The 15,148-nt window shown below is 38.7% G+C and overlaps 1 protein-coding gene across 1 annotated transcript in view; it reads right to left on the bottom strand.

Annotated features, from left to right (window-relative positions):
* The window catches only part of BANK1 (B cell scaffold protein with ankyrin repeats 1), a 137,765-nt gene that overhangs the window by 113,261 nt on the left and 9,356 nt on the right, over positions 1 to 15,148 (bottom strand). The window contains exon 2 of the mRNA XM_053976660.1: positions 4,493 to 4,891. Within this exon, the coding sequence (XP_053832635.1) occupies positions 4,493 to 4,891 (399 nt within the window). The remainder of the gene's footprint in view (positions 1 to 4,492; positions 4,892 to 15,148) is intronic.

Here is a 15,148-nt window from a genome sequence, read left to right as displayed (position 1 = left end):
AGTCACACATTGTTTACATTTTAATTAAAAAAATGTAATTGGCATTTGAGGTACTCTGCAATAAGCAGATGACATCACTACCTTAAAATCCCAACAGTGGTATGCACTGTATGTCTGTATGTAAATACATTGGGAAGGAGTAAACAGAGGCACAACAATGTTGTCTCATTTATTGAAACCTCTCCTGGCAGTGAATGAAGCCAGAACCACCCACCTACTTTTCTCTATTTACTCAGTCTTGCATGTTCAGGGGAGAAATCTTCACAATCAAGACTTAGGTCATGCACACACATATACACACACAGTATTTAGTATTCACAAACAAACAGGACCAAAAATTCTAGTCATTTTCTTCTTCAGCTTTGGGTTTTTTTAGCACTTCAGCTCAATTTTCTCATAGACTCCAAGTCACTGTCAAAATTTAGGTGAAGCACTTGCCCACTGAAGCCAATCGTAAAGATCCCACTTAAATCAGGGGTTTAGCTCATCAGCACAATTCTTGCTCACAGCTTAAGGAAATCCATTAGCATTTATTACTTGTATTTGAGTACCAATGCAAAGAGGATTTTACAGGAGAATAAGCAAAGCAGTGGAGTCAAAATGTGAAACAATACTTCAGTATTCAATTTTATACCAAATCACAATAAAATTGATGCCACTGCACAAGAAATGAAACAGATACCATAAAAGTCATGGTAAAAATATCATTATTTTTTCTCTTTTCCTTGGTCTGCACCATAAAATTAGCCCTTCAGTATTTGAAGTGGTCTGAAGATCTGCAAGAGTTAAGCCCTATTTTAACCCCCAGCCTGCTTTTCCCACATTTACTTATTAGAGAAAAACATCTTGTGCTAATATCTTGTTTGTCCACATCTATCCCATACTATTAGTTGCAAAAGTAGTTTTCTTAACATTACTCTTCTTGGTCATTAAGATTGTGTGCAGATATATGGAATACCTTTTAGGTAAACAATCAGAAATTAATGGCATATTGCTGTCTCAGGTAAAAGTTACAAATTTGTTCTGAGAATCTTTCCTGGTCTGTCAAAGACTCTGGGTACCATTTTCTAATTGGGTTATGTTATTTTATGTACCTCCCACTTTTTAACAAAATAGCAGACAATGAATGGATGCATACAGATTTGATGTGCTGTTCTCAACTATCAAATTTTGTAGAAGTAAATGATCTTCTTATTTTGGCATTAAAAAGAACAAAAGGGATATCACTGCTTGGGGAAAAGGCTGGAAGTGGAAGTGACAAGAGTTGCTTTTGTGGCGCTTTAAAAAATGAAACCTAATAAAACCACAAGCAGACTAATGGATACTTATGACTCCTGAGCTGTACCAAGAAGTCCCACCAAAAGTCTAATAAAAGTGTCAGCACACTTTGGAAACAGTGTCACAGAAAATTATTTGTATTAGATAACATCTGTTCTCTTTTTGCACCATTAATATTGAGGACAAATACAGGAGAAATTGAGGACATTTAAGGATTTAAGTTAACTACCTACAGATGCAATTACCTATCTACAAATCCTTTACATAAACACATGCTTGCCTGAATTGAAGTCTTTCAGGATTAAACAGAAAAACCCCAGCTATGTTTAGTACCCCAGGATACTGAATTAATACACTGAAAATATGTCAATTTAATCTAAAAAAAGGGTACACAGTCCAGCAGAGTAAGGACAAGTAATAGAAAAACACAGGAGAAGGAAATGACAGATGCAAGCAAAATATATTTCCTAATTCTACTTTCAACAATATTGGGAAAAGCTGATAGAGAAAAGTCAGAATTCTAGAGTCTCACTGGGACATCTTAGACGGTAACACAGAAAAATAAAACTTCTGAGTGTTCTCCTTCTCTCTGGGTTTACACTTTTTATGGCAATAGGCATAGGATCTACAAAATTCAAAACCAATTCAGAATCTGAATGTGGCATTTTCAAACAGTAAAATATTTTTACAAATAAATCCTGCAACAGGAATCTCTTGACAACAATAAAAATATTTGTGTTCCTCTTCATGCAGAAGATAAACATAATAAAGTCTGTCAGCATCCTAGAAATATATGTTAGAAAGGTCACTCTCCATGTCTTACCTCTCCCTTTACTCTTTCAAGAACATGCTCAAACAGGCATTACAAACCATTCAGATTTTGTGTTTGAACCACATTACAAACAAGTTCTCTGCTGAGTACAAAACCCCCTGCATCTTCTGTTTCATTTAGTTTTACTCAACATTTTTGCCTAGTATATTTGTACTAGTATATATTTTATACTAGTATATGAAGTATATAGTACTTTAGAGCCAGAAGGAAGTTTTAACAGATAAAGCCCTCTCTACTCCAAGAAGATGAAACCAGCACCATCTGGGAGGTGAAATAGTTGTGGGGGCATATAAAATGAGACTTATTTTGCACTTCTTCTACCTCAGGTTGTAGGGATAGTGCAAAGAGAATAGCACATAGGAAAGAAGAGACAGCTAAGAACCTACCTTGCCTATGAGCTTTCCTGAGTAGGGGGAAATCTGTAGTGGAATCCTGGTGACTACTAGCACCTATGCTATGCCATTGTTAACATACCCCAGGAGGATGTTAAACTGTGAGATAATAACCTGAGTTAGCATCCATCTTCAGCTGTTCCAACTGCCTGCAGGCCATTCCTGAGCCCTGACATCCATTAGTCCTAGGATGGCAATGGCCTGCTGTCCTAAGGGATTAAGTTGCAGTGGAAGGCATGTGGTATGGCCATTATAATTAAAGCACATTATTGAGTTTTCAGACTCAATGTCACTTTTCGAGTGACAGCTCTTGTCAATACTGAAGAGACAAGAAGCTACAAATCCTTGGAAGAATAAGTTAAGAGTAATGAACAGTTTAGTGGGAAAAAAGGGAACTGAAAACCATGAAGAATATACACAAACGTGTTTTCATTACTGTCTCTAAAAGGGTCAAGAATATAAGGGTCTAGGGAGGAGCACTGAAAACAACAGGGATTGAAGACAATGATCCATATGAAGATAAATGGGAAATCTTGTGTCTGGTCCCAACAAAAGGAAAAAAAAATGCTCCAAGGGGAAAAATAATCCTTGTATATTCTCAACAACCCCTTAGCAAATAATTTTAAATGTAAGAGAAAAATCTTTCCAGATGTGCAGTTTGTCAAAATCCCTGTCACAGGTATCACAAAGGCTAAGAGCTTAACAGGATTCTACAAAAGAGTATGATATGTACAGACACCATTACCTGTAAGCAAAGGTAAATAATGACAAACCATGCACATCTTCATTCCTCAGAGCTTAAATCACCACTCAGATGAAAGCAAATCTCTTAACTGGAACACTTTCACTGTGCAACAGAGAGCAGAGCAGACATCTCCTATCAAGCACTGATCTGAGCTGGCCTGGCTGATGGCCAGGGCACACCAGTACACAAAATACAGGGCCACAGCAGCTCTAAGCTAAGAGTGTGGAGGAGGGCTTAGTCCTGAAGCACCAGGCATCATCACAACTTCCAGTCCTGGATCTAGCTCTGTCCACTGAATTCATCTGATCCCAACCACAGTCTATGCAACCCCAGTAAAGATGTACACACTGAGACTGAGGCCTTCAACAACTATTCATTACTTCAGCTTTGTCCTGATCTCTGAAATCACTGGTTTTGGTCGCTGTCAAAGCAAAGCTCATTTGAACTCCTACTAAACATCTGGCATTACACTTAAGTCCCAAGGGCACAGGTAATAAGCATTCTTGTGAATGCATTGACCTAAGCAAAGAACTTTCCTGTGTCTTCTAGGAAACTGTTTATTGCTGCAGAAAGGTTTGCAATTTCCTGTGCATGTGTCAACTGACAGTATCTAAGCACAGTTACTTCCTATATATACACATAGAGTATAGACCCACTGTTTTCATCCCATTAAAAATTACCAAGAAGCTTCAGTCTGAAGCTACATATTGGACACAGACAGAAATTGCAAACATTACCTTCTGAAACCAAAACAGACAACCAAATGAGTCCAAATCATGAAGTCTGAGATATGTACTGAGAAAAAGCTTTTTTAATACTGAAGATAGTTGGGGAGAAGGAGTCTAAAATATACTTTTGAAAACACTCATCTCACATAGGCAGACTGTGTGTAGACATTCTGGACAGTTTTAAAGCCCTATAGCATACTTAATAATACCTGCTTAAGCACAAGGCAGCAGGGACATCCAGCTAGGTCTCATTCAGTTGGGGTCTCTCTACCCCAGTGTTCAAAAGAATATTCTTGGTTGTTCATGTGCATCCAAAACTAGGTTAAGCTCTGAATAAAAAAAATCTGAGCAGCAGGATGTCATTCTCAAGCACAAGCTTCCATTCCAATAAAGTGGCACCTTGCATGTAACAAAGAGAAGCACAATATTCTGCTTGTTAGACAAAACCTTGGCTAAATAGCAAGAGCTGAGAGGAGGTAAGAGACCTAAGGATTACAAACAAGCAGTAGTATATTACCTGGTTGAATAATTCCTTTAACGACAGAAATATATTCCTCAGGTTTCTGATCAGTAGAAATCTCTTTGCTGCCTCCATCTAAGGTCAGTATCTCATAAAGAATTTCTGAATTCTCCACTCCACAAAGCAGAATTACCACATTATCCGGAGGTTTTAGAACTTGTTCCAGAAAGTAACTTCTCTTTTGATTCAGGCAGTTAAGAAGTCCACATGAGAGTATCAGGAGTTTACATTTATAAGACAGTAAACAGAGTAGCTGCTGGTGCTTAAAAGATGAATTTTCTAGGTTGTAGAGTAAGATTCCTTCTTTGTTCACTATGAGTCCAAAAAGAGATTTTAAATACAGAGCCCACTCTTCTGTTTCTTGTTCATATATCACAAGGATGTCCTTTGTATTTTCTAGAGAGAAGAAAACATTACAAAATTTTTTCAGATGTGTTTTAAATACATTATAAACATCAGAAGACAGATTGTTTGTTTCCCAATAAAAACTTCAGGTGCTGAAGAAATTACCTTTGACAGAAATCAGCTCATCACCTTAAAATGACAATAATTTCCTTATTTCTAAGACCAAGGCAGAAAGATCATCCACAGAAATACTGGAAAAATAGCTCAGGATATTTTGTTTTGAATAACTAATATTTCAGAATAAGTATTGAAACTGCAGTGTAGGAAGCAGAGTACATTCCACATTCTGCTCCCTCCTAGAGTCTTAAAAAATAGGCGATAGTATTAAAAATTGAACACTTAGCTTTTAATGACAAGAATATGTATTTGAACACATGGACATGATCTGACTTCATTAGAAAATTAACTGGTATGTTTAGGATGTTTTGTCAGCATGGTGTTAGGATAGCAATTTGTGATCTTTCCTTTCTGTCCTTATTCTAAGAAAATTACTTGAGACCTGATAAAAATAAATCTAGAACTGTATTTTTTCAGTTCTTTCCCTTTAAGATGTAAAACATGATGCTAGCAGGACAACTAATACTCTTCCATAAATTTACTAGGGTGATAGTTCAAGACGGAGGCAAGAGGCACAAGCTGAAACACAGGAGGCTGCCTCTGAGCATCAAGAAATATCTTTGTTTAGTGCAAGCACTGGCACAGGCTGCCTGGAGAGGGTGTGGAATCTATCTCCTTGGAGCTACTCAAAAGGTGCCTGGATATGGTCCTGGCTCTAGGTGTACAAGAGAGCTTCTGGATGTCCCATCCAACCTCAGTCATTTGATGGTTGTGTGAAACCATCAAAACCTGTGATTTGATAAGTAACACAACAACAATATATAACAAGCCAGGGTAGCTTAAGAGCTCCAGAGCAGTTCACAATCACAGCCCTATGGAGCAACAATGTGAGGCTGAGGAACAGATACAGCTTCTGCACTTCACCTTCACTGTGCTTCAAGGCGTCTGCCTGCTGGTCAGGGTCAGGCAGCCTGACTGACGCTTGCCTGCAGTGCACCACAGCTTCTTTGAGTGCCTAAGCTGCTGCACTGTGAGGATCAGGAGATATGGAAACAGAGGGCATACACAGTTAGAATGTTTCTGGGGCACACAAAGGATGTGGGCAGTGGGATGCATTGTTGGCAGCACAGTACAGATGTAGCTAAGAAGAATAAAACACTTGTCAAGGATCCCATGTAAGTCCATGCATAAAAGGAGAAACTGAACCTATATCACCAGTCCAGGATTAATGCTTAAATTATTTGTCTTCCCTTCCTTTTAGAATAAATTATTTCTACACTTTGTTCATCCATTCTTTACTCTGGAGATAGTTGAAAGAAAGCTCACCCAGCAAAAGTCAATTGAAACTTGTAGAATAGGGACTCTATCATTTAGTCCCTTGAGTTCATTATATGTCTACAAACTGCTTGGAGGACTGTTGCAGTCTTTGCAAGATTTGTGAATCCTCACCATTTCACAAAGTTTACTGTCACAGGAAACCATAAAAGGCCATGCTCAACATTATAGCAGCTGATATTTCAAGTTAACTGACTCTTACTGTACATTAAAACAGGGTAATATTTGTCAAAATGTATTTGGAGAGGTGAATACTGTATTTCCCATGGTAGAAACAATCAAAAATACCTGTTTCTGATGAAATGCTGAATATTAATAGTAATAAAAATAGCAGTGTATTGCTCATTCAACTCAGAGCAAAATTGTTTGGTTTATGATGCCGGGATAAAAAAAAAAAATCTACTTGCTGCAATGTTGTTTTCAGAATATCATCTGATCTTCCATAACGTTCATAGACAGACATACACACAAAGTAGAAACAAAAAGCTGTGACTTGCTGCACAGTTTCAAAAGAAGAAACTGTATTAACAGTGCTGTAAAGTTCTTTCAGTCTGACCACACAGTTTCTTATCACAGAAAATGGAAAAATCATGTACTGTTGCATCCCAGAGTTTGGGTTTAGATTAGGGTTTTTAATTTATGTTAAAATAAGTCAAGTTCTGTAATCCCACGTTTCCCCTGTGTTGTTCCCCCCCGCGGTTTCTGGCCGCATGCTGCCGGCTGCCGGATCTTCCCCCTGTGCCGGTCCTGTAACCACCCTGCCGTCCGGCCCCGAGGAACCCCGTGCTGGCCACCCCGAGCCACACGATCCCGCTCAGCCCGCTCTGGCTTGGTGCCCGCCCCTGCGGGGTTCTCTGGTTGGTCGCGGTTGCTGGCGTCACCGCCACGGCAGCCGCCCCTATTGGCCGGCCGGCCGTGGATCCTCTCGCCCCGCCCCTCCATAAAGCCCTATCCCGCCGGCAGCCAGCTGCCATTTTCTCCCATGCGTGTGACGGGAGCAGTTGCGTCTTTCCATCGAACCGCGCCATGTGTGACCAATAAACCGTTCCTGCCAAGCACGGAGTAAATGGACAAATTCCTTTCCTCTTTGCCGGACCCCTAGCGCACGGTAACAGAGGCTGGCCAGCCCACGCGCCCGAGACACGGAGCCGTGTCCGGGAACCCGCGGCAGCAAACCCCGGCAGCACGTGGAAGCTACGCCACAGCCGGGCTCCCAAGAGCCGCGTGCAGCCGGGGAGAGCGAAAACCCACGCCGCAATGTACCTTCTATTTTCAGTCCCTATTAAATAAAAGCACAGTAGTGGTTCTTTAAAAATATTGATATAAAGACAATACCTACACCATAAGGAAATTTTAAGAATTCGTTCTTTACACTTTTTTCTAATTTCCAGCCATAATATAATTTCATATCTTTCTGCAATCCTAAAGGAGCATCTGTTCTGCTCTCAGAAATCTGTCCCCTAAGGTCTTCGGATTCCCACAAAGTGACTCCTAGCCTTGCCTTCATTACAGTTTATAAACTGGGATTAATACTCTTCCGACTACAATGGAAACATTCTAGAACTCTTCCTATTTTTTTTTCTTGTACTTTTGCAAACCTTCCTGCCTTCTCAAAATACTGAAAAAAACAGAATTGCATACAGGGTAGGGGTTCCTTCATACAGTGCACGAGAAGAAAAAAAACCTTGGGTATGCACGTAGACTCAAACAATGAATTTCATATTCATTCACCCCTGTGTAAATGGAAAGTACAAGGCTTCAGTACTCAAGAAATACTAAAGATAAAAGTGAGAAACATGCATTGAAAGGATAAAAGATGACAAAGTAATTCCACTTCCATATGGAATATCTGCACCAGTCTGCAGCTTTGATCTTGGCTAAGCAGGAATGAGAAAGGGGTTTTATGATGTTTATTGAAGGCTCAACTGCATTTCTTAACTATATTGATTTTTATATATGAGAAAGAAAGCTTTATTTGTATAACAAATGGGGAGTGAAATATATCTAACACCACACTTGATGGAATAAAGGCTCTGCAGCACACATCTCAAAGCTCTAATGCAATATGCCTCCCCTATTTAATTTGTCTTTTCTATCTATGTACAGAGGGAAGAGCCATGCTGATGAGCAAGGTTTTTCATACTGCAGTTTGGTGCAATGTTTATTGAAGCAAGCAGCAGGTGCTGTCAAGTTACCTATGGGAAACCAAATGTAGGGATGGTTTGAATTATAAGCTTGCATTTTTTCTGACATTTATCTGCCTTCTGTATTAAGCGTTAACTTCAATATTAAGCAGGAATGTAAGGCTTGCATCTCACTTCCCCCAAATTGTATCAAAAGATGAAATACCACTATTTTGAAATGCTTGCCTGAATTGAAATGTGGAGTCAAAGCTTACCCTACAAGTAGCTACGATGTCCCCTATCAAAAATCCACTCTATGCACTAGTAGCTTTTTCCTGTGATACAGTGTTTTTGCCTTCGGAGATTCTACTAAGATGCATATGCAGGCAGCTTACTTGAAAATTAAAGCCCACCAAAACTCTGCCTTTAGAACAGTATTATTTTTACCTGAAACAAAAAAAGATCAAGTCTAGCTTTAATGCAACACTACCCAGTACTGAATATACACTAACAATGCTCAACTTTTCAGCCAGAATTTTTTCCACTTCATTATTTTATCTCTTTAATATTTTATCTCTTGACTATTTAATCTCTTACTGAATAGTTCTTTGAATTTACTGCACTTGAAATGTAACATAAGTTGAGAAAAATTTTGTTCCCTGAAAGTTAATGTAATAGAAACTATCATATCCTGACAAAATTAAGCTGTGCTTCATCTGCTCCTACTTGGAAACTGACTCAAACGTAGAAATAAAATGTATTATTAGTTCAGCAGTGAGAAACAGGAAGAGAATTTATGCAGTCATCCATAACCTGAAAGGGGTTCTTCTGACAAGCAAAATTCTTCTCTAGTTACTGGTGCATGGTTGCCCAAGAAAGCACATCTCATGTCATTTGAAGGGCTCTTTGAGAAAACCTGCTAGATCCTGTGAGACTACTGTGAGATCCTGTGATACCAAGCAGGAATCAAGAACTTGTGTATATAGGGCAAAAGACCATGTCTTTTATGGCAAGAATTATAAGATATAGCAGAGTGAAAAAAAGCACAAGTATAATAGAGACTTAAAGAAACCCTCAAGAACTCTGCAATACACCAAACACACCAGGAAGGCAAAGGAAACAAATTGAAAATTGGGGTCTAGTAGCTGCTTGTTAACAGATATCTCAGTTTATGAAACTTGCAATCTTGTAAAAGAATTTCTGTGTGCTTAGGAATAATCAAGAAGCACTTGGTAACACTCATCTTTGAGAATGACACCCCAAAGGTGTCAACTCATCCCCTTTCTTTTTAAAGGCCTTTTAGGTTTGCAGGAGTTTGTAAAGGTTTGTAGGTGAAATGCTTTACTTCTAGATATCTTTGATCTGCATTTCATTACAGTTGTTTCCAAAATTCTGCACTAACAGACTTTGTTAGACTTAAATAAGGCTGATTACAATTAGGATAGGGTTTAAAAATTGGCTGTACAGTCCCACTACCTTAAGACATTCTGGTGAAAAAAAGTCAGGTTTGAACATCAACTTTTAACCATGTTTTGATGGAAAGATGGATCACCATATTTCTCAGGGTTGGCTGCCATGTTCTCGGGAGCCAGTTAGGGTGGAAAAAGTGACACGCTGCTGGAGTTGTCCAGAGCCTTTTCCAGTTAGGGCAGTGGAGACTAACAATGAAATTCCCTGCTGTTCACTCAGCTGCCCATGAACTCCTATAGCCACATACCAAGCCTGCCACAGTCAGCCCTAAGAAAAATGTAATGCAAGTCTGTTTACAATCCTCACCTCAATCCCATCAGCCTTTGATACCTGTGTGAAGAAAATACCCTCTCAAATTGTTCTCCACCACTATGTTGAGAAAGGACAAGATCAACTGCTAGACAAAGCATAAAATTTGTCCCTTTTATTTCTTCCTGTCACAGATGTCCTCACTGGGGGAAAGGAAGGTTGTTTGATTTTTTTTAAAATATCAGTCTTGAAAGACATTAGAGAAAGAAATGTATGAACTCTGTCAGTATGCAATGAACTACTGTCCATCAGCAAAAATTTGTTAAAATAAGTACAGTAGGTAAATATCTCAAAGGAGAAGTGGAAAGGCACTGAAGCTCTTGCTCATTTTCTCATAATATATTGATGAAAAATCTGGGCAACATAAGTGATATGGAATGACATCCATTGCATCTTTAATTCTTTTGTGAATAGCAGACTATACTCTCCAGGATTATCATGAGTATCTTTTCATGATAAGAACTCACACAAAAAGAAGCAGTATTTTATTTTCCAGGCAAGCAGTACCAGGATAGAGCTATTAATGACTTTACAAGTTGACTACACTCACCTGCTTCACCCTGTAGGACTATGGATATAGTCATGAGGGTCATGACACAATGAACAAAAATGGAGCATGAGAAATATCAGGAAGCATAAAATAACCCAGACTCCCCTCTTTGCTCAGAAATTTTCAAAACTTTTCTTCTAATCTCAAGAAGATTTATTTCCATCTGGGCTGTATGTGGGATGAGCATACACACTTTAGAATCTAAAGATTTTTAGTCTCTTGGCCCCTTCACAATCTTTTGACAAAGACTCAACCATTCATCTCTTCACACTGCTTGCCCTGATCACTAACAGTGATATGATAAAAACTGGAAAAAGTTTCACTAGCACTTCAAACAACCCCTGCAATCTAACATTTGGAAACAGAATGAGAACGTTTAATTCAGCACTAATGAGTGGCCTTAGCATAACAAACTGCCCCTCACCCAATCCAGAAGGCATTGATTTTCCCAGTCAGCACACCTCACACACGTCCAGTAAATGTGTCTCAAAACGCAACTCCAGCCCTTGGTTTCTGGAATTCTGCAAGGCAAATCCCCTGAAGCAAGCCAGAATGCATTCATCACAGGAAGGACAGCAGAAAGCACTTTAGAACTACTTGCAGATAATGGAATATGTTTTCAAAGCAGTTCATGTTGCTTCTCTGAGGTGTTCCTGTAAAGGAAATGAAAATTATAAAAGCCACTTGTAAACTTTAGCGTGAGATCACAAAGTAGCGAAATTGCTGCAGTGCTGTGTACACCTGTTTCAATTAAAGCAATTATCCTAAAACAAAGGGCATTCCTGCCCTCACTGTATCAGCCAGCAGTGGCGGCACTTCTATTCTCAAATGCCTATTTAACTAGCATGTAATAAGAACACTTTCATCTTTTATGTACCTTTGGTTGGTAATTGCTAAATTGTATATGAAAACAAACACTTGCTCTATTGGTATGAAATCAAGCCTTATGTCTTCATCCTTCTTACTAAGCTTAGTGAGGTCTAGAGTGGGCAAAATTAGGTTCTACAGAGAGAAACAGTTTTTGTATAAATGGCATCAGTTCACACTTGATCCAGTTGGTTTTCCCTGTAAAGAAAACCACTGATCTTCCCGACAGTAACAATGGGAACATGGAACCAAAAAAATTCCTGGGCTGTCTTTCCACAGCACTGACTTGGCAAAGGTAGACCAAAAAGATTCCTGACTATCAAACATGACAAAGCTAACGTTATGCCCAAAAAGCTGTTTCTGATCAAGCAATACGGCCTTATTTCCTGGTTTAGGCCTTTCTCTCTGATGCGTCCTACGAATCCTTTCAGCTGAATACCTACTGATGGACACGTGCTCCTGCTTCTAATGAAAAACGCTACACACAAACACGGGATATAGGGATATAGAGGTCAGAAGCCATTTCTCTATTTCAAGGTAGACTTCCTCCTCTATCACAATTGCAATGAGGCAAAATCTGCTGTCATTCCAGTCACTTCTTTGAGAGCAAATCACACCTTCAGTAGATTTTAGCACAAAACAATTAGGTAATTGAGAAATTATTTACACATGAACAAATAATGAAGAGAAATATACCATAATGACAACATGAAGAGCTGGAGTAATGTGCTACTGTTTTATGATTGCCATGGAACAAGTCCTTAAGGTCACATGAAACCTGAACAAGTCTTTAAAGTCACAGGAAAACCTGAGGAAGCTGTATCAAGTTTGCATTAACACATGCAACCACCACCTGAAGATCTCCCTTACACTATAACTATGGTTTTATAAACGTGAAATATTAAAAAAACCCTTAATTTCAAAATGTCCTGTTAGGGCAGACCAAAGCATCCTCTTCTTGATTTGAATTTTGTTAATTGCCAGTGTTTCTCTTGTCAGGATCCCTTTAGACATTCTCATCCTGACTTAGCGCAGGCAATTTTGGAGTTATGATTACAGTTAAACTCTACTGACTCAAATTCAGTGTCTTTGTTTTTCTTTTGCCTTCTCTTGCTTTTTTCATCTGTCCTGTTTGATTCCATTGTTACTTCAATTTCTCACAAATTCTTAATTTTAATTCCTTCAAAATAAAAAACAAAGAATGGAATACATGCTCTGCAGATATTATTTAGGGAAAATAGTCTCATGAAATTCAGTACATTTACCTCTACCACAAGAGAATGTATTTCAGATAATAGTGCTTACACAATAAATCAAAAATCCACTGATGTTGCAAGAAATAAAATTTTAGCTAAGTTGCTGTGATTCCAGCAGCTATGATCTGGGAAGGTCACACCGTGGCAACTGATGTACAAAACAAGGAAAGTGTCTTACACATGAAGTAGTTTAATTTGTATGCCAGGGACTTTGACAGATACTGATAATCAGGCAATGTTTATCAATAAATAGCATCATTTATTGCAATTCATGCTCAGAGATTTTTGGTCCCTGAATTTGTAATGTGATCAAATACACTGAATTAACCATAGATGACATCACAACAATTCCTAAATTACAGGTTACCATTGACACTAGAAATCTGTAGAAATCTGGCTGAACTTCCTCAGAGCAGTCACAGAATGGTTTGGATTGGAAGGAACCCTTTAAGACCATCTCATTTCTAGTCCCTGCCATGGGCAGGGAAAACCTTCCACTAGACCAGGTTGTTCAGAGGCCCATCCAACCTGGCCATAAATCTTTCCTTTTATGGGGCATCAACAGCTTCTCTGAGCAACCTGTTCCAGTGTATCATCCACACTTCTGGGGTTTCTAAACCTACTGCTTCCTTTGCCACAAGACAGAATACTGACTTTTGTAAGTCTGAGACCCCACAAATTAGATGGCTTGATCTTCTCCTGCTTTTGCAGTCTGATTTTAAATCCATTTTTAGTACAACTTAGTTACTTGAGCATTCATCCAGAAATTTAAGTAAATATGAGAAGCGGTTTTTGTTTGATGCATAACATGTCTAAGTTATGAGGCTGTAGAAGAAATTGTCCTCCAGTTTCAGCTTGTTTCTTTCCTCCCTTTCTGACAAATACATGACAGTCACTAAAAACACCCAAACAATAACAACAGAACAACCTAAGACAAATCTCTGATCAGTGTTGGGCAACCACTTTATATTTTTGTTTTGACCTTTTTAACAGCATTCACACTAATGTTGCACACAGAAGGAAGTAAATGAAGTAGAAAATCATTACATAAATGTGCAGCTTCATAAAATGAGCAATGACAGAGCTAACAGTGAGTTAAAAACCAAGCTAAATAAAACACTCAGGAACAACTTCAGCGGAAGGTTGACTTCTCTATATTAAACCCATCTCTGCTTCCTCTCTACTACCTTAAGACAAAGGTTCTACAGAGTAGCTATATAACAAACTACTTGTATTTCTGTGCATCAGACAAAGCAAACAGCTTAGGTAAATGAATGCCACCCTGCCTTCACAAATGTAATCACATGCCTGCAAAATTGACCTCGATGCCCAAATGCATGCCACAGCTTGCACGAGATTCAAAAGACACTTTTCCAATAAGAGTATGTCCTCAGTATAAGTTTAACACATGCAATTATCTTCCCCCCCCCCTTGCAAAATAAATTCCCAGTATTATTACTGGTCCTAAAATAAGAACAAATTGGAGAGTTACCTGAGTAAAAATTTTGCATCCTCCTCTAGTGGGGAGACCTTTCAGAAAGATTTTGTATAACTACTACTGCTTTAGACCACAAGGATGCTTCCTGGAAATAAACCAATTCTATATGTTGAGCTTCTTGCAAACAGATTTACCATACAATACTTGCCATATATTTGCCATACATTGCTATTGTTGCAGTATAGCCTCATTGTGGGATAGAAACAAGAAAAGTATGTCTACACAATTATGTACTCTGAAAGAAAAGTATCTCACCAGTACTTCCACCTTTTCAAGCACACTATCATCCATTTCTAGTTAGAAGGGCACAGAAAAGAAAGTGAAAAATCTCTCCTGAACTGCTTTTGAGACCAAATTAAACCATATCTCACTACAGTCAGAGAACCTGTGTAGTTTCAAATACAGTAAAACTCAGAAGCTTGATGTAGCCAGGCTAGGACCAAAGAATTATAAAGCATCCTGCTTTTTACATCATCAAGTCCCTTGTTGTTTGACCAAATCTGTATAAATAAATTTTTACTTTCCTCTTAAGCATTCAGAAAACCTTAAAAGAGGTTTATGCTGTCATAGGTCTATCACCATGGTCATTGTACTTGTATTTAATTAGTGTCTAATGCAAGACTCCTCAGGATCTCACAGTTTAACACACTACCGAGTGCCAGCTGGTCAGCAGTAACTACTTGCACATTTGGTAAAGGTATGAAACCCAACGTGCAGTTTTAATTTTCCTCCTCCGGAGTTTATTCTGCCCATGTTCCATTTTCCATTTACTGCAGATTAATG

The sequence above is a fragment of the Vidua macroura genome, chromosome 4 (assembly GCF_024509145.1).
Source record: "Vidua macroura isolate BioBank_ID:100142 chromosome 4, ASM2450914v1, whole genome shotgun sequence".
In the NCBI taxonomy this organism is placed as follows: Eukaryota; Metazoa; Chordata; class Aves; order Passeriformes; family Viduidae; genus Vidua; species Vidua macroura.
Note: the sequence above shows the minus strand (reverse complement) of the source record. Positions and strands in the feature narration are given on the sequence as shown.